At 47.3% G+C, this 18040-nt stretch overlaps 1 protein-coding gene across 1 annotated transcript; it reads left to right on the top strand.

Moving 5' to 3' along the window:
• Nucleotides 1–769: 769 nt before the first annotated feature.
• Nucleotides 770–11312, top strand: ZWINT (ZW10 interacting kinetochore protein). Its single transcript, XM_033173748.1, has 10 exons — nucleotides 770–852; nucleotides 2645–2744; nucleotides 2862–2973; nucleotides 3806–3972; nucleotides 6746–6802; nucleotides 6906–7057; nucleotides 7974–8145; nucleotides 8224–8363; nucleotides 10112–10271; nucleotides 11232–11312. The coding sequence occupies exons 1-10, from the start codon at nucleotides 830–832 to the stop codon at nucleotides 11310–11312; spliced, it is 1164 nt and encodes a 387-aa protein (XP_033029639.1). The 5' UTR covers nucleotides 770–829.
• Nucleotides 11313–18040: the final 6728 nt, after the last annotated feature.

Genomic DNA, 18040 nt, shown 5'->3' with positions numbered 1-18040 from the left:
GGGCTTAGGGCCAGGCAGGATACACCACAACATTTGGCAGAGGATGCTCTGCCATCTGCTTGTGGCTTATTCTTCTCCATGGCCCAAAGCAGTTTTTGAGATGGGGATCCCCTCCCCATTACCCATTTGTGATGTTTATGGGGGCCACCGTGCATTTAGCAACATTTTACAAGCAGTCTACTTTGAACTGAATAACCTTATTGCTGTGCTTAAGGAGAGGAGTCCTATGACCACGTGGATACATAAGAGTTAACCCAAGCTTTATTTCTGGGGCTCAGGGCCATATAAACTTTGCTTTTCGTATTGAGGGACCTGTATACAGTAATTTCGAAATCTCGAGCAAATAAGCAACTGGGAACCAACTTCAGCAACGTGTTCAAATGCAGACGAGGAATTGGGGCTGGGTGTGTGTGAAACCTTCCCATTTTCTATTTAATCTCATTCTTTTGAGATGGACCCCTCCCCCTCCCCCAGCCTCGCAAACGTCCAATATGTCTCTTTTAGGCACTGAGCCTCTGTTGTTGTTTTGTTATTGTGGTTGTTGTGGGCGCCCGGCCCCCTCCAGCCCCTCAGCGCCGCTTTCCTCCTTCCCAAAATCCCCAGCAGTCCGGCCGCCCTGCCTTTCTCAAAATGGAGGCGAACGTTCATTTCGGTCGCCGCCTATCTTCCCGCCTCCGCGCCACTTCCGTCCAATGGCGCTGCGGGATCCAAGCCATTGGGCGGGGCATTGCTTGGTCTCCGAGCAGCGATTGGTGCGCTTGGCGAGCGAAAGAGGGGCGATGTGGACTCAAATGAAAAGGCGCGAGGAGCGCAGCGACGTTGAGCGGCTATGGCGGCCTCGGAGGCTCCGGAGTGAGTGCTGTTTATTTGCCACTTATTCCCAAGAAATAGGGATCTTTTTTTAAAAAATAGTAATATAACAACTTATTGATATAAACACATGCTCTGGTTTCTCTTCAGCTGGTATAAATATTAGGGAATTTTAATCGTGTTTTAGCTTATTGCATATATATATATATATTGCAATATGGAGATATATATATATATATATATATATATATATATATATATATATTGCAAACTCCCTGGTTTTATAGTTTTGCCTTTTTGTGAACAGCTTTGTGACTTTTTTACATTTTGAGCAACCAAGCGGTGTATACATTTTATTAAACAAACAAATATTTAAATACACTAACATAATATGAGGGGAAATGCGGGGTCTCTTGTGCTAGTCCACCGGGCGAGGTATGTGTTTGGGCTCCAATCTTTAAAGGGCGCGTTAACGCACTAAATTTAAAAAGTCCATATAATCTCAAGAAGGTTAACAGCTTGGGACCGGTTTACCTACGAGGTCGCCTAAAACCACCATTTATATATACATCAAGCAGACTCGTTTGGGAGAGCTGCGGTACTCTCCCCCCCCCCCCATTGCACTTAACTATTTCGTTGGGCATTGAAGGAAGAATGGTTTTCATTTGTATATATATAAAAATACGTGCATGTATGTATCTTTGGACCAGCCTGCTTGCGAGGTCGCCTGGCCCTCCCTGTGCCCACTCAACCGCTCAGAATTGGGGCTACTGGCACTACAGCAGGTGCCACATAATATCCATTTTATGCACTTTAGTTTGGCACTTTGAAACTCCCTGCCTATTGAGATCAAGCAGGTGCCTTTACTGTACACTTTTCAGTGCCTGCTAAAAACATTCTGCATTTCCTTAGTTTCTACTGCTGCATTTGCTTGAAAACATTCTAATTGCAGGGGGTTGGACTAGGTGATCTGCAGGTCCTTTCCAACTCTACGATTCTATGAATTTTCTACAGGCACTTGGGTGTTCCTTAAAAGTTCATCAGGGGGTTGTTTGCTTATAAAAGTATACCCCTCCATCTCATAAAAGAGCTCATAACAATACGTATAACAAGTAAAATGTAAAACTCCATTTAAAAATCAGTACAAAATAATCATTAATCTTGAACATCTTAAACAGCAGCATAGGCTTGACTGGTTCCTCAGTGAGGCAGTGAAACAGCAGGCAAGTTTCATTGTATAGAACAACTTTCCCGTCACTTCTGATCACCTGAACAGCTATCTTTATTTTATTGCATTTATATCCCACATTTTTTCTGCAAGGACCTCAGTGCTGTGTATGTGGTTCTCCATCCTGTTTAATCCCCATAACAACCCTTTGAGGTGGGTCAAGTTTCATAATTGTGGGGATTTGAACCCTTGTATCCCAGATCTTAGTCTGACACTTTAACCATTATACCACACTGGTGTTAGGTGTGTTCAAGGTGTTGCTCCCTGTTTGCATAGAGCAGCTCTGAACCCTGGTTAGCCTGGCAAGTATCCCAGCTGAGCTGGATGTATGCCCTTGGCATGGGCATCTTGTGACCTCCAGATGTTGAACTACAACTCCCATTAGCCTCATTCAGTGTAGCCAGTGCCCAGGAATGATGGGAGTTTGTAATTCAACATCTGCAGGGCCCATATTTGCCCACCCTGGACTAGGTAAGAATATGACCTGGAATCTTTCACCAGTATGGAGGGTTGCCGCAGCAGCTGAAATGCTTCTTGGGACATACGAAGTTTTGAAAAGTGCTCTTTTAGTTTCTTGATGTTATGTTTTCTTCATGTCCTCCGTAGGCTTCTTGCTCGGGTGAAGGATGCACTCGCCTTTGAGAGCCAAGCCCAATATGGGGTGGAGGCTGACCTACCATCTCAGGTTTTGGCTGAGCATGCCGTGGTGAGTAGTAGCCCTTTTTCACTTGGAGGGGATGCTGGCTTTAGTCCTGGCTGGCTCAACGGGCGGAGAGCTCCCAGGGTGCTGACTTGAACCCTGCTTTTGGTGCGTGTTTTCCAGAGCACCAGGCACGCCCACAAGTTTATGTTGATGCAGCTGCAAGTGTTGAAGTTCTGTCTGGATTTCCTTGATTCTGGACTTTGTGTTGAGAATGCCTCCAAATCTTCTGTTCGTGAGTATGCATGCTGCACAAGCCACGGTCCAAACTAATGAGGGTGTAGCGTGAATTAAAGTTATCTCTAGTTTGCATATTCATTTTGAAAAATAGCCCTGCATTGTGGATTGCTTAGTGTAGTTAAACCTGTTTTTGGATTGACTCCCATGGAATTGTGCCATAGCGTTGCACCACTGCTTTTCTCCCTGCCATAAACCTTAAACCGTTTCCAGGGCCAAAATGGAGTAACTTACCTGTGACCATCCAGATGTTGCTGGACTACAACTCCCATCATCACCAGTCCATGCTGGCAGGTGCTGATGGCAGTTGTAGTCCAAAGCATCCAGAGCGTGCCACGTTGGCCACCCCTGGATTAGGAAATGGGTTTTTTTATTTTTATTATTTCATTTATTAATTTAAATTTTTACATTTAATTTTTTAAATCTTTATCTATATTTTTATAAACTGCCTTGCATTTCTTTCCCACAAAATAAAATAAAAATAAATGCAAAGCAGGAAATGGCTTTTTTAAACTCCCCAGAAAACATTTTGTGCTTTCAGTCCAAGAGTCTAAGCGGAGCAGTGCTGAAGTGCGCTCTGTGGAGCTACATTTCTTCAACCGGTGACTGGTGGGTGTATTGGGCAAGCTGGTTTAATGAACATCAGCCTAGTTCCCTGGAGAGTTTATTTTTTTATTGTGGCTGGTCATAGTGTGGGTTGGAAATTCCTGCTTCTACTTCTGGTACTTTGAGAAACTCGGTGAAATGACTGGGGGCGGGGGCACATGTACTGCCTCTTCTGTCTCCAAGGTTGATCTTGGGCTCCCCACTGCCGCCCCCTTCTCTTGCAGGACAGGAGGTGGCCGAAGCGAAGCTGGAGTGGAAGAAGCTCAAAGCTGAGTACCAACAACAAGTGGAGAGCATCAAGAAGGATGTGCCACAATTGCTGCTCAAGCTGGAGCAGGCGCAGAACCGAGCTCAGCTCTTGGAAGAAGCTCTGCAGCGCTACCGAGACAAGGTGCTTTGCTGATTTGGGGGTGGTGATGGGGATCCTGGGATGGAGTTGTCCCCCTGTTTTCTGATTATGGCAAGAGTGGCCAACCTGTGGCTCTCGAGATGTTTCCAGACGTCAGCTCCCATGGCTCAGGAATGGTGGGAGCTCTAGCGCAACCAGACCTAGAGGCCCAGAGATTTCCTGCCCTTGGATTAAAGCAAGCTGCCCGTAGACAAGATGCTAAAGCCAGGGTGGCCTAGACATCTCACCCAGCAGAATTTTGGAGGTCGAAGGAGGGGAAGGCAAAAACCCTTACAAAGATTCAGGCAGCACGTTTGGTGGAGGGAAGCTTAAAAAGTAATTATTAGTATTAGTATTATTAAATTTGTATACCACCCTTCACCCATAGATCTCATGGTGGTTCACAACATAAAATTACAATATAACCCCCCCTAAAAGTACATAATATAAATGAGAACAAAAATAAACCAATAATCCCCCCTCCCTCTGTTGGAAAATGCCCTGGGGTGCCCCTGCAACCTCCGAACTCCGAGCATCCTCCGGTGTGCACACCTCTGGAAAAAGCATTTCCCTTCTTCTCCAGTGCACTTCAGTGACATATATCAAATGCTATGTGCACCCTAATCTTCTAGCATAACACAGCAAGAAGACATTGTAGAGGTAATCTACGTATTTATTTACACACTATGTACAGACAAAGGATTCGTGGCGTCTTCTCCAGCTCCAAGAGACGAACAGGTCACAAGTAAAAGCAAAAGCACAGTACAAATAGTACATATAGTGGAAGAGATAAGGCTGTCTTCCGTTCCTACACTCTTCTCAGACAGGCATATGATTTACATCAATCTCATCTGCAGCATCAGAGGCGTGAAATACTAACACCCACAACACATTTAAAAGGGCATCAGATTTATCTCTTACAAGGTTGTGAGGTTAGTGGATAAAACATAGAAGCAAAGAGGGCAGCTGACCCAGATCTTAGCAGTCCTGCTGCTGCCTGCTTTTGAAATATGTGCCCAGAATGTCTCTGGAACCGATGCTGTGTTTTGGAATGGTTGGCTTTACTTTGCTTTGAACTTTCACACTAAATAATGAAAAATAAAGAGATCCCACCCCCCATTATCAGGCAAAAGACAAAGGCTTTCACCTCTCCACCAGGTACCGCTCCACATCTTTGCTAAGGAATAAGGCTGTGTAAACACCTTACATTTAAAACACACTACTCCTCTCAAAAAACTAGGAGCTGTAGTTTGATGATGGTGCTAGAAATTGTAGCCCTGCGAGGAATCAACTACAGTTCCCAGGATTTTTTTTTGGAAGCCACATGCTTTGCATGGTGTGTCTGCAGTCTAAATGACCTTTGGAAGGTGCAAGGGAGCTATTTGCAGGACCTCATTCAGTAGCTGAAAGATACTGGCCGTTGCAACATTGAACTGTGACTGTGCTGAAATGTTTTTAGGTGCTCAAAATGTTTTGAAAAACTTTTAGATTTTTCTTTAATGTTCCGAAATGTTATATATACACAATTGTTTTGAATTTTTGATGTTTTGTGCCTTTGGGGGAGGAGGAGGGGCAAGATAGAAATTATATAAAGTAACATTAAATCATAGAATTGGAGAGTTGGATGGGACCCCGAGGGTCCTCTAGTCCAGGGGTCGACAAGCTTTACCTCTCCTGAGCCTGTTCACTCCAGCGGAGATCCCTATGTGGGCTGCATTGTGCGCCCACCCGCAATTTCCAGCGCCTGCGCAGACACAATTTCCAGCGCTGTAGAAGCGAGACCCTGCGCCACACTGCGCTGGTTTAGCGCAGCACTTGGGGACTCACTGAGCGGGCGGCTCAGTTTGGGGGTGGCTTGTGGGCTGGTTAAACGAACCCCGTGGGCCACTTGTGGCCCATGGGCCTTAGGTTGCCTACCCCTGCTCTAGTCCAAGCACCTGGAATGCAGGAATCTCAACTAAAGCATCAATGATAGATGGCCATCCAGTATCTCCTCAAAAACCTCCAAGGAAGGAGAGTCCACAACCTCCGAGGTTCCTCTGTCAAACTGCTCTTACTGTCAGAAAGTTCTTCCTGATGTTTAGTTGGGATTTCCTTTCTTGCAACCTGAAAAATTAAATAACATGGTCTTCAGAGCCAGTGTGGTGTAGTGGTTAAGAGCGGTAGACTTGTAATCTGGTGAACCGGGTTCGCGTCTCCGCTCCTCCACATGCAGCTGCTGGGTGACCTTGGGCTAGTCACACTTCTCTGAAGTCTCTCAGCCCCACTCACCTCACAGAGGGTTTGTTTGGGGGGGAGGAAGGGAAAGGAGAATGTTAGCCGCTTTGAGACTCCTTCGGGTAGTTAAAAGCGGGATATCAAATCCAAACTACTCCTCCTCCTCCTCCTCCTCCTCCTCCTCCTCCTCTTCTTCTTCTTCTTCTTCTTCTTCTTCTTCTTCTTCTTCTTCTTCATGGCCAGTCCCCATTGATAGCCTTTATCCTCCATGAGTTTGTCTGGTCCTCCTTTAAACCCATCCAAGTTGACAACACCTGGCAGCAAATTCTGTAGTTTAACCACATGCTGTGTTCATTTGGTTAAGGTTCAAGAAGCCCCTTAGTAGCCAAAGTATTATAATGGGGGGTGGGATGGAGTACACCTTCCCTTTGTTTATATGTCCCATCAGGGGTAATGCTTGTCTGTAAGCCCAGCCAACAGTGTATTTTGATATGGCGTAGGTTGTGACCCAGCCATTTGGGATTCCTGCACTTACTTCCGTTTTGCATTTCCCTTGTAGAAACTGGAGATGGAGGAGAAGGCGAGGAGCGCTCAGAGCAGGCGGCAGAAGGAGCAGGTGGGGCTAACGGGGCAAGTGAACTAGATCTGAACTGGTCCGGAGTGGGGATAGCAGCCGGTTGAGTCCCTTGGCTTGATCCTGATTGCTTCTCCCCTGGCAGGATGTCTTGTGTGAGCAGCAGCGGCGGCTGGATGAGCGCATGGCGGAGCTGCAAAGCAGTCTGCAGGTGCAGCGCGAGGAGCTGCAGCACCTGCAGAGGGAGCTAGAGGAAGAAGAGCGCCAGGCCTGTGCTTGGCAGGAAGAGGTCCAGAGGTGAGGGTGCTGGTTCCGGCTGCAGGGAATCTGAAATGTGTCCAAGATTGCACCTGTGACTTGGAATAAAGAATAACGGCCACCCCCTGATTCCGTATCTGCAGTTGGGGCAGGATATGCACAGCTACCCTGCCATTGAAACTTAAGGTTCTGCTTATGCAGGGAAAGATGCATGCTTGCAAGCTTGTGGGCCTTGCCTCTTTTCAGGTGGGCAGCCAGAGGGGTGACTGAGAAATTCTGGGGTGTCTTTTGTAGATGTGTGCAGCTCCCTGTAACTAATGGTGGTTGAATCAAACTATGCATAATAAGGGGATCGTGCTAATTTCTATAATCCAGAAGAGGCTGCAGGTTACCTGGTGCAGAGTTCAGATGTTGTCTGTCTGGAGTACTCATTGCCTTATTTTATAGCATGGGTTAAAACGGGTCAGCAACCTTTTTCAGCCGTGGGCCTGTCCACTGTCCCTCACACCATGTGGTGGGCCGGTTTTTTTTTTGAAAAAAATGAATGAATTCCTATGCCCCACAAATAACCCAGAGATGCATTTTATATAAAAGCACACATTCTACTTATGTAAAAACACCAGGCAGGCCCCACAAATAACCCAGAGATGCATTTTAAATAAAAGGACACATTCTATTCATGTAAAAATACGCTGATTCCTGGACCGTCTATGGGCCGGATTGAGAAGGCGATTGAGCCGCCTCCGGCCCACGGGCCTTAGGTTGCCTACCCCTGGGTTATAATCTTCAGTCTTAAGGCTGCCTGTAAAAGGTTGGGGTGGGAGGAAGGAGAGGAATCCAGCCCTTCACGACTCCAGCCACCACCCTGACTGCTCCACCATGAGTGTTGTTGGAGATATGCCTTCAGGTCTCCTCCTTTTTGTTGCCCTGCCCTGGACTTGTTCATTGTCTGCAGGATCTCTGAGCTCCGGTCCCTTTTGGAGACTTTGCAAGGGGTCAGATTGCTTTCTGAATCAAAGAGTGACCTGGAGTTTGAGCTGATCTCCCCGGCCCAGCCGGGGGCTGCCACTCCCCACACCCTGAAGCTGCGCTTGCACTGGAGGGATGATGGCAGTGTCATGCTGCAGGTGAGTCAGAGCGAGAATCGGGTTCTGGTCTGGATCGGAGTGCTCAAACCGCTGATTGGATCTCCTTCTCCCGTGCAGAGTGACAGCCCTTTCTTCCCTCCCTCTTTGGTGCTTCCCGAAGGCACTTGTGGCAACATCAGAGGCATCGTCCTGGAGTTGCAGAATAGCTACTTCCAGGAAGCACAACTTCTGGCTGAGATTGAGTTGCTGCACAGCTGGTGAGCTTCCTTGCTTTTGTATAGCTATTGTAGAGCCGTTTTGGGCCTCTGGAGTTCACGGTTGAGTTGAAGTTTTTCTGTCTTTACACAGAGAGGAAGTTGCAGGTCAGTTGTAGCTCAGCACCAGATACCTTGCTTTGATTTATTTCCTGGCGTCTCCAGTTTGGAGCATGTAGGGGGGCGGTGCAGAGACCCATTGCCAAATGAAGTAGACCAAATGAAGTGGGGTTGGATCACAGGGGCTCCGAAACTGCCTTGGCAAGCCTGCTAATTTATCTGCTCAAATTGATTGATTGATTGATTGATTGATTTAGAAATTTATGCCCTCATCTTTTGTCAAGAATAAATGCAAAGCAGTTTATAAAAAAATATAGGTAATACATATAAAACACAAGAAAAGCAGCTCACGTCACTAAAATCAATTTTGCGTGTTGAATTCAAAAGCATAACCAAATAGCTGTCAATACTAGGACTGAGTTTCAAAATTTATGAGGAAGAACTGTTAAGATGAGAACTAGGAATAGTGATGTTTATCTTTCTGTGTCTTTATAGAGGATGTTATAATGTGCAGTGAGGAATTGATTGTTTTGCAATCAGAGATGTATGCTTTATTGTTGGCAGTACATCTTTGTACTGAACTGTGTAAAATTTATATATGATAATAATACTGGCTTGTGTCAAGTGTTGGATCCTACTCAGAGTTGGTCCATTGAAAGGAATGGACATGACTAATTTCAGCAGCTCTGCTCTGAGTAAAATTTAGTTGGGTGCAACTGAGCTGTATTGTGAAATTGCTTTGAGATACTCATACTTCAGAGGAAGCAGTTCATAAATAAGTACCGTTAAAATTGACATACTCAAAAAAGCAGGATAATATAATTCAACATAAAAGCAGGGAGATGTAACTTTTCACCCACACTGCAAGGTTGGCAAAATAGGAAGGTTTGAGAGAGTGGGGCTGGCTTAACCTTTTCCAGGAGGGGTGTTAACAGCATGAGCACTGCAGAGAGAAAGTTTGACATTATTAAGGCTAACGTGCACATTACTCTGTTTCTTGGCCAGCTTCCGGTTTTTTGTGAATACGTCCCTTCACAGTGATATGAAATTGACACTCCTCTGATCATTTGATAGCTTCTTCTTTCTTTGGCAATCACTTGTAGCCAAATAAGATTGTCTTCCATGAACACGGTTTTAACAGTGAGTCCATAAGTGACTGTGGAGGCCAATTCTGGATCCACATGTCCTTCCACAGTGGGGACATAGGTTTCTGGGAGGGAGTTGATCACGGTGAGGGTTTGCCAAGTGTGCCTTCCTCTTAGCATGTTTCTCCCTTTCGTCCTGAGTTTGAGTGTCTTCAAAGCCCATGACACCTTTGGTAAAGGCTGTTCTCCAATTGGAGCGTTTGCAGGCCAATGTTTCCCAGTTGTCGGTGTTTATACAGTACTACATTTTTAAAGATTTGCCTTGAGAGAGTCTTTAAACCTCTTTTATTGACCACCAGCATTAAGCTTTCCATTTTTAATTTCGGAATAGAGTAGTTGCTTCGGAAGATGATAATCAGTCACTTAGGTATTGACCTGCCCTGTTCTTGGAGAACTGCCTGGCCTCTATGTGCAGGGGGGATTGCTGCGTTCAAGGGAATCCCCCCCCCCCAATTTTGGAAGGAGGTTGTATTTCCGTCCCCATTGACTGTCTCCATGCCAGCCATTGCTGTTCCCTTAACCCTCCCTCCGCTTCTCCCTCTGCAGTTTTGCTGTTGATTGGCAGCAAGAGAAAAGGATTCTGAGTTACCTGAAGCCCAGCTCCACTTGTAACCTCTATGTGGAGCCAGGATACCCAGCCAGTGGTGGCATCTCCCTCTGCTCAGTGAAGAGTCAACGTGGCACAGTTGACGCAACTTCCTATAAGGTTAGCGCTGGGTGGGTGGTGATCTTGAATGGGGGCAAATGAAACGGCAAGAATTAAGATTCTGAGGAGAGGAGGCTGTTGAAATCTTCGATCCTCTCATGCCCGGCTGTCCTACTTTTTTCTGTTCTCCTGCCTTCTGCCTAGAGATCTGTTTGGGGTATCAAAATGGGCACCAAACATTGGGGATGGGCATGGAAGCGCACCTATAAAGAGAAACTGTGGGTCAGTGCTTCTGCCCATGCTCATTCTTGACCCTTTGCTTCCAGCCCTATTAAGCATAGCTGCACTTGCTCCCTAGGTGGTTAGGCATGCAAATAGAAATGAGGGTGGGATTTGTAAAATGGCTGCTGATATCCCAAAGGAATGGAGTGCTCCTATGTAATTCCTAGGGGGAGCAAGTTTTTTGGGGGGAGAGGGGCCTCTTTCTGGGTGAAAGGCCAAAGGTCCCTCATCTATAGGCTTTTGCTTTCTTCCTTTTCTGTTTTCTGAGTGGCAGTGCCCCTCTCTTTGTTTTAAGCCAGGGTTGTCCAACCAGTAGATCGCGATCTACCGGTAGATCCCTGACTGATCCTGGTAGATTGCGGGATCCTTACCGTGTACAATTTTTTGGGGGGAAAGGGCTAAAAAACTCTGTGCAATCCTCCCCCAAAGAGCTCAACAACTCTGGGCACTTCCCTCCTAAAAAAAGCTCAACAACTGGGCAATCCACCCAACCCAGGCATGCTCCTCCTCCCTCCAATGACAATGGGTAGGTCACTGCCAGTTTTTTTTTTATACTGGGAGTAGATCACAGTCTCTTGGGAGTTGGACATGCCTGTTTTAAGCAATGGCATAAAATTCTCAGTAGCCTGCCCTGCACCAATTAGACGAGATGCTCAGATTCCTGGGCATCCATTTCCTAGGAGCTCCTTGTGGTTTCCTGAGCCCTGGCCATGATGCACTAACCTTTCTTTCTGGCAGCCCCCTCAGGAGAGACCTTCGCTGCGGGACTGGCTGGAATATCTCAGTGCCATGGACTTCAACGCTCCTTTCCTTGCCTGAGCAGCTGCTGCCCCCTCTGCCTATGCAGGGTGAAGTAAGGTTTGGGACTAGAACCTTGCTAAGGAGCTGCTCTCCTTGCCTCTGTCCTGGGGAAGGAGAAGAGACTTAACCAGCGACAGCTGCATTCTCCTTTCTTGTGCTGGCCCATTTCAGTTCCTCCCTCCTCAACCCCTGGTCAGTTTTTATTTCTTTGTCTTGAGTGGATCTTCCTCTTGTACATTTCAAGCCCCCTCTCATCCTGACGTGTTTTTGTGTCTGACTTTACTTCTAAAAATTCTGAAACTTTACTATTTTCCGTTCAGTAAAACCCTGCATCAAATTGAAAATTGAGGAATTCTGTGTACATAATGGTGCATCACAGTACTGGGAAGCCTTATTACGAGACACTTTGAAGGCTGTCATACAAGAATCAGTGCAAATAATCATTTTAAAAAGGAAAGAAGAGGAATGAAGGATTCACTATTGGAGATAAATTAGAACAAGAACACAAACAGACTAAAGGTAATAAGAGCTAAAGTAAATGGAAACAGAAAAAAGCAGAACTCCGAACATTGGAGGTAGGGGAAAAAATATGTAGCCATACATTACGTGAACAAAAAATACTATTAATTTGGTGATAAGAACTCAAGTGTGCAGAAGAGCTGTAGCTCCGTGGCAGAGCAGTTGCTTGGCATCTAGTCCTGGGCATCTCTAGGTCGGGCTGGAAGAGAATCGTGCCTGAAATCCTGGAGAGCCGCTCCCAGTCAGTGTGGACAGTACTAAGCCAGATGGACCGATGCTCTGACCCCAGCATTTGGCAACTTCCTATGTGCTTAAAGCAGGCACCTGTTGGTCAGAGGAGTTCTGCCTCTTGCCACTTGGTGCTGCTGTTTCACCACGCTTCTTGCGAAAAGAGAGCCTTACCTGGAGCGACAGATGCAACTCTAGAGGTTGATATTTCGGACCCCCCTTCACCCGGGATTACTTTCCCCCCTGCTTGGTTTTGATTCTAGGCCAGTGTATACACTCCAGGTGGTTCCCCCCCATCATAGAAATTGTATCGAGTCACACACACACAAAGTTTCTACCCTCCCACCATTAGGAATTTGGAGTGGAGCATTGGGTACCAGCCTAATGGCTACCACTTCCTTTTTGGAGCTCTACAAGCAAGGGTAGAACTCTTAGACCAATCTCTCCCTCCCTCCCTCCCTCCCTATATGTGCACACAGGTGTGCTCTTTTACATTTGCTGAGGGTGAAACCATGTACGACGCCAAGAATTGAGGCAATCTGCCTTTGCTCGCTGCCTCCTTTCGTGTTGCAGCTCTTAAATGCTCCTCCTTCCCTTCCTTGCCTACCTAAAATATTGGGGGTGGGGGGATGTTGCTGCAGATCAGCTTGGCTTAGGTTAAGAGGTTCTGGGTTTCCAGGGAGGCCAGAGTCGTGGGGAGGGGGCTGAGGGGGCTTTGCTTGCCGCATAAGGGATAAATGTGGCTGCCTGGCGCTCTCTGAGAGGATCAAGGCATAATGGATGACGTAAATAGAGGGAGCCATGAGGGGCTTTCTATGGCTGGTTTCAGGCCCCTGCTCCGGGAGGTAGAAAGCCAAACTGCCACGAGGTAACTGGGGGGCCAGTTCTTGGCTGGCTGATTTAGGGACAAAGCAAGGGGGGCAGCTTTTGGGCCTGGCCATATTTTTAAGCTCTGGTCTTTAAATTCTCTGTGTGTCCTCTTCCACTTCCAGCCTGTCATCTTGCTTGTTTACAGTGCAATTCCATCTATATCCTCAGAAGTAAGTTCCACTGAGTTCAGTAGGACTTCTTCCTAGGTAAGTGCATAGAATTGCAGCCCCAGAGTGAGATTTTTTATCCTTTTTTTGTCAGCCTGCAGCTACTTACTGAAGCTCCTGGGATAGGTTGGATTAGGACTTGGTTTAGAGAGCTTTTCTACTAGTCGGAGGTGGGAATGGAAAAGCGTGTCTTGAGAAACAGGAGCCCCCTTTAGATGTCTACCTTCCCCACCATTTATTTTCTTTTTTTTAATTAAGAGGGGAGAATTGAAACCTGGAGATCTTCTGCATGATTTGGCAGGTCCTGGGTCATCAACCTGTTGCTCAAGATGGAAGCTGCCACTGTATCTGGCCTGCCCACCAACCTCGACTTTCTGCCCTTGGATGCCAAGCAGGCTGGGGTTGGTGAGGCTGCTGCCCATGAAATATTTACCCATCTGAAGTGGGAGTCGGGAAAAGCCTTAAGTGAGCGTTTTCTGCTTGGTCTTGCATGATGAAATATTTAAATAGTGTCTGAGAACCGGGCAGCATTCATTCCGGAAAAGTGGCGCTTGGATAAGGTTGGTCAGGAAGAGGTTGGCAGCATCAGGGTCATGGGGCTGAATGGGGCACGCAATGAAGGAAGCCGTGGAATGAGATGTCGCAGTCTTGGATGCGTGAAAACACTGGCACATAACAGGAGCCAGCCTAGATGGGAGAGAGGGATACCCATGAACACCAGTGAGCAGAGGACACCTGTTCTCATGCTGTGTTTTGCTCTCCTTCCACCCTCAGTTCCAAACTTCGTTTGTTTGAGTGGCGACCCTAACCCTGAGCCCTCTGCCTGGGCTGTGCATGGTTGCTGGCTTCTGCTGGGGATGTGCCAGCAAGGCCAGGCTGGGCTCTGGGGGCTCAGAGACCCCCAGTGCCAGGCAGGCAGAAAAGGACAGGGATCTGGGGATGGGGTCCACCGATGGGCCTGGGTTGCAGTGGTGGCAACCCCCTGACTACTTTGCTGCTTTGGCCAAGGTGGAGCAGGGATCTCTGTGGAAGCCAATGTCTGCATGGGGGCACATGGTTGTGCCCCCTCAGGATTTTGCTCCCCTTGCCATCATTCTATGCCACTGTTTGGAGGAACAGAGTGAATCAAAAGTGTGGGATGGGAACGGCAAAAAAATGGGTCAAGGAGAAGGAAAGAAAATACTGTGTGAGCAGAGAGTTCAGGCAGAGGTGGGAAGGGAGGGGTGTTCTGGAGAAAAGGATGCCCAGAAGGAGAACCTGGCCTGGCTGAAGCAAAGTGTGTCTGAGTCTGGTCCATTTCTGGAAGGGAGGCCACTGGCGAACTTTCATGGGTGTCACTTTCAGTTCCATGATGGAAGAAAGACGGCATATGAAAGGGCTTAATATACAGTGTGAATCTGCATGGTTTGCATGAATGAATTCTGAAACGTGCCCCCCCCCCAAATTCTTGATGCAGAATGTAAGTTATGTTGCCATTTTTACGATCTTTCATTTAAGTGCAGGATATACGCAAGGCCTGGTTCTCAAGCAGGTTAGAAATCTCATGGATTTTAAATAACTAGCTGAATCTGTTGATTGTAAGGTCACTCATCAAATCCATTCCTTGATAAAGGAATTGTCAACCCAGCGCCCACAGGAAACATGGCACCTGCAAAAGCCTCTAGTGGTGCCTCTGGGCCAAGTGCCTTAGAAAAACTCTGAGCTTTCATTTTTCATTTTCATTTTTAAAAAAGATATCTAGTCCTCCTAGAAAGTAAAGGGCTCCTAACTGATTTCTCTGAAATACAAGTGTTGTCACTACCATGTGCCCCTGGTACTGAGGAATGCTATTTACCGGTATATATATGTGTGTGAGAGAGATTTCTATGAACGGAACCAGCAAACCATAGCTTACTTCATACAGTAAGCATAAATTGGTTGGGGGTGGTTGTCCCTCTAATTTTGTGTTGGGCCATGCTTCCCGTGACAGCCATTTTGCGTTATGCCATGCCCCATCCGTGACAGCCATTTTGTGACTGTCACCCCAGCGCGCTCGAATTTTGAAATGTGCCCACAAACTTGGTGACACCTGCTGCAAGAATTCCTGTCTGGACAGAGGCAGTCCACTTTTTTGCCAGAGTTACTCTGATTTTTATTTTTATTTTAAACTTTCCTTAGCCCAGAAGGGGCTGAAATGCAGCCTCGGTATACTAGCTCTTTCTTTAAGACTTTAAGATTTTAACTGGTTTCTGGAACATGCTCAGGACATTAATTTTTGAGCCTTTTCTCTAGGCTTACGCCATGTCCTTGGGCTTTCTACATCCTGTTCTTTAAACCATTCTTTTGTACTTGTTCAACAAGGCAATGCTCTCTGTTGGAACATCCTAGTCCATTTTAGAGCTAATTTTAGCACATTTTAAAGGGGGTGGGCGGGTGCTGTATGCAATACCTTTCGTAACAGCCAACATAGATTACATTTCTGCTCTGTTGCGTTGCATGTTTTGAATATGAATTGTTTTAAAAATAAAAATATTCAGCTGAAGGAGTTGTATATCATTATATCCCTAAACATGGAAAAGCCTGTACTGCTGGGCATTTTTAAATTATTTAATGGCAATATTAAAAGCTAACCTCCATGGGTGGGGGCAGTATACCTTGAATACCAGCTGGGGGGAAACCACCAAGGCAAGACCATCAGCTTCATGGCAAGCTTGTCAAGTATCCAGAGCAGTGGTAGTCAATACTGGACAAGGATGCCCTGCATTGGCCGTGCTGCTTGGGCAGATGGGAGTTGGAGACCAACAGCATCATGTGGCCGATCACATGGAACCAAAATGATTCGGTGAACCTTGTTGTCAGAGCTAGCAAGGCAACAGGTATCCAAATGAGTGAATGCAAAACTGTCAGCAGGCCCCAACTCCAGTGCTTCCAGCTGACAGGACTAACAGGAAGATGAGTTGGTGGGAGACGGCATGGATTAGCCTATAGATAGGGTATTTGTGGCACCCCAATGTGTCATAAGACTTCAGCTCCCATCAGTGGCAAGCAGCAGCACCATTGGTCAGGGATGATGGGAGTTGGAGTACCCCAACATCTGGAGGAAACCCAGCTTCCCTATCTGATGTAAGGAGTGGAACCTGGATTGACCCAAAAGCATGGCAAGTATTCCACAGGAGGTGGCAATATGTACTGCAAAAACACCACACTCCTTCCTCCCTCCCCCCATAGAAGGCAATGGTTCCTATTGATTTCTGAAGGACATGCCAGCTGCTGCCTTATACGGAGTGTTCTTTGTCGTCTGCCTACGCTGAGTGGAAGTGGCTCTCCAGGGCTTCCTGGACAGGACAGTCCCAGTGCTAACTGGAGACGTCAGGACTAGAACCTGGGACCTTCTGCATGCAAAGCAGATGCTCTGCCCCCTGCCCTTGTTCTCTGCTACTGGGGCAAACAGTGCCACTCCATCGGAGCTCCACACTTCATCTGTGTGCCCTTTTACACCTCCCTTTCCCACCCACCCTAAGTCAATGGGGAGAAGACACCAAGCAGGCAGTTGCAGGCTCGCCAGCTTCTCAAACAGCTGTACTGTAGTTGTGCAGTGTGATCTGCAAGACATTGGGATGTGATCTGCCATTTCTGCTGCTGGTGGTGGTGGGCAGAAGAAAGGAAACCAGCTATTGGCTTCTGCTGCTAAAAGGCACAAAACAGGCTAGTCTTTTTCTAGTCATCTGGTAACCCAAAGAAGTTGGCTAGTCAGCGGTGGGCAGGGGGGAGAATCCAGCTTCTAGTTCAGAGATGAGGAAGAGCCTGGGACCCTTCATTTTCTTGACCAGGGGTAGGCAACCTAAGGCCCGGGGGCCGGATGCGGCCCAACCGCCTTCTAAATCTGGCCCGCGGACGATCCAGGAATCAGCGTGTTTTTACATAAGTAGAATGTGTCCTTTTATTTAAAATGCACCTCTGGGTTATTTGTGGGGCCTGCCTGATGTTTTTACATGAGTAGAATGTGTGCTTTTATTTAAAATGCATCTCTGGGTTACTTGTGGAGCATAGGAATTCGTTCATATATTTTCCCCCAAAATATAGTCCAGCCCACCACATGGTCTGAGGGATGGTGGACCGGCCCATGGCTGATAAATGTTGTTCACCCCTGCCCTTGACCGTTGGCCATGCTGGCTGATGGGAATCCAACAAAATATGGAGGGTTCTGCCTCCCACCCCTCTTGTTCCATTCAGGCGCCCCAATTGTGCCCCAATTCAGAACCATCTGTTCTTGTTCCCTGCCCAGTTTTTTCAGTTCCCTGTGGGTTTTTGTGGGGGGTTTTTTGTGTGCTGTGTGTGAGAGATTTAACATGAGAGGAGAGATGGTGCTGGGCTTTGGGTGACCAAGCATGCTTCCAGTTCTTGCCAGCCAACAGCCTAGGCAGGGAGGTGGCTGTCAAAGTAGTCAGGATGGGTGGAAACGAAGCTCCAGGCAGCGGATGTGCTGCTGCTCTTGGCAGCTCTGCCATGGTGGCGCTTGGAAGCCTCTGGGAAAGGGCTGTTGCCAAAGCGGCTTCTGCGCTTCCCCTCCCAGGGGACGGTGCCAACAGAAGCAGTGTGGGCAGCGAAACTGGATGCCTGTCCTGTATCAACAGCAAGTGCTGAGCCAAAAGGGAGGAGCCAAAGAAGTGTGTTTGTGGAGGGAAATGATGGGATGTGGTTGTTCATAGGAGAGGCAGCATGGATGGTTATACACAGAGCCAGCCCTGCCATCAGGCAGCATATCATGGCGGATATGGGGGGCAGGGAGCATTGGCAAAGTATTAAGACAGAGCTGAATGTTATCCCCCCCCCTTCCAGCTAGCTTGCGGTCTTTGACTGTGGTGGAGGGTGCTGTCCCAGTGCTGAAATGAAGTCTGGTTGCTTGTACATGAAATTGGAGTGGAGCACCATCTTGACACAGAATCTTAGAGGGACCATAAGGGTCATCTAGTCCAACCCTCT

The sequence above is a fragment of the Lacerta agilis genome, chromosome 16 (genome assembly GCF_009819535.1).
Source record: "Lacerta agilis isolate rLacAgi1 chromosome 16, rLacAgi1.pri, whole genome shotgun sequence".
In the NCBI taxonomy this organism is placed as follows: Eukaryota; Metazoa; Chordata; class Lepidosauria; order Squamata; family Lacertidae; genus Lacerta; species Lacerta agilis.
The sequence above is the reverse complement of the archived record's forward strand: the minus strand, read 5'-3'. Positions and strand labels throughout refer to the sequence as shown.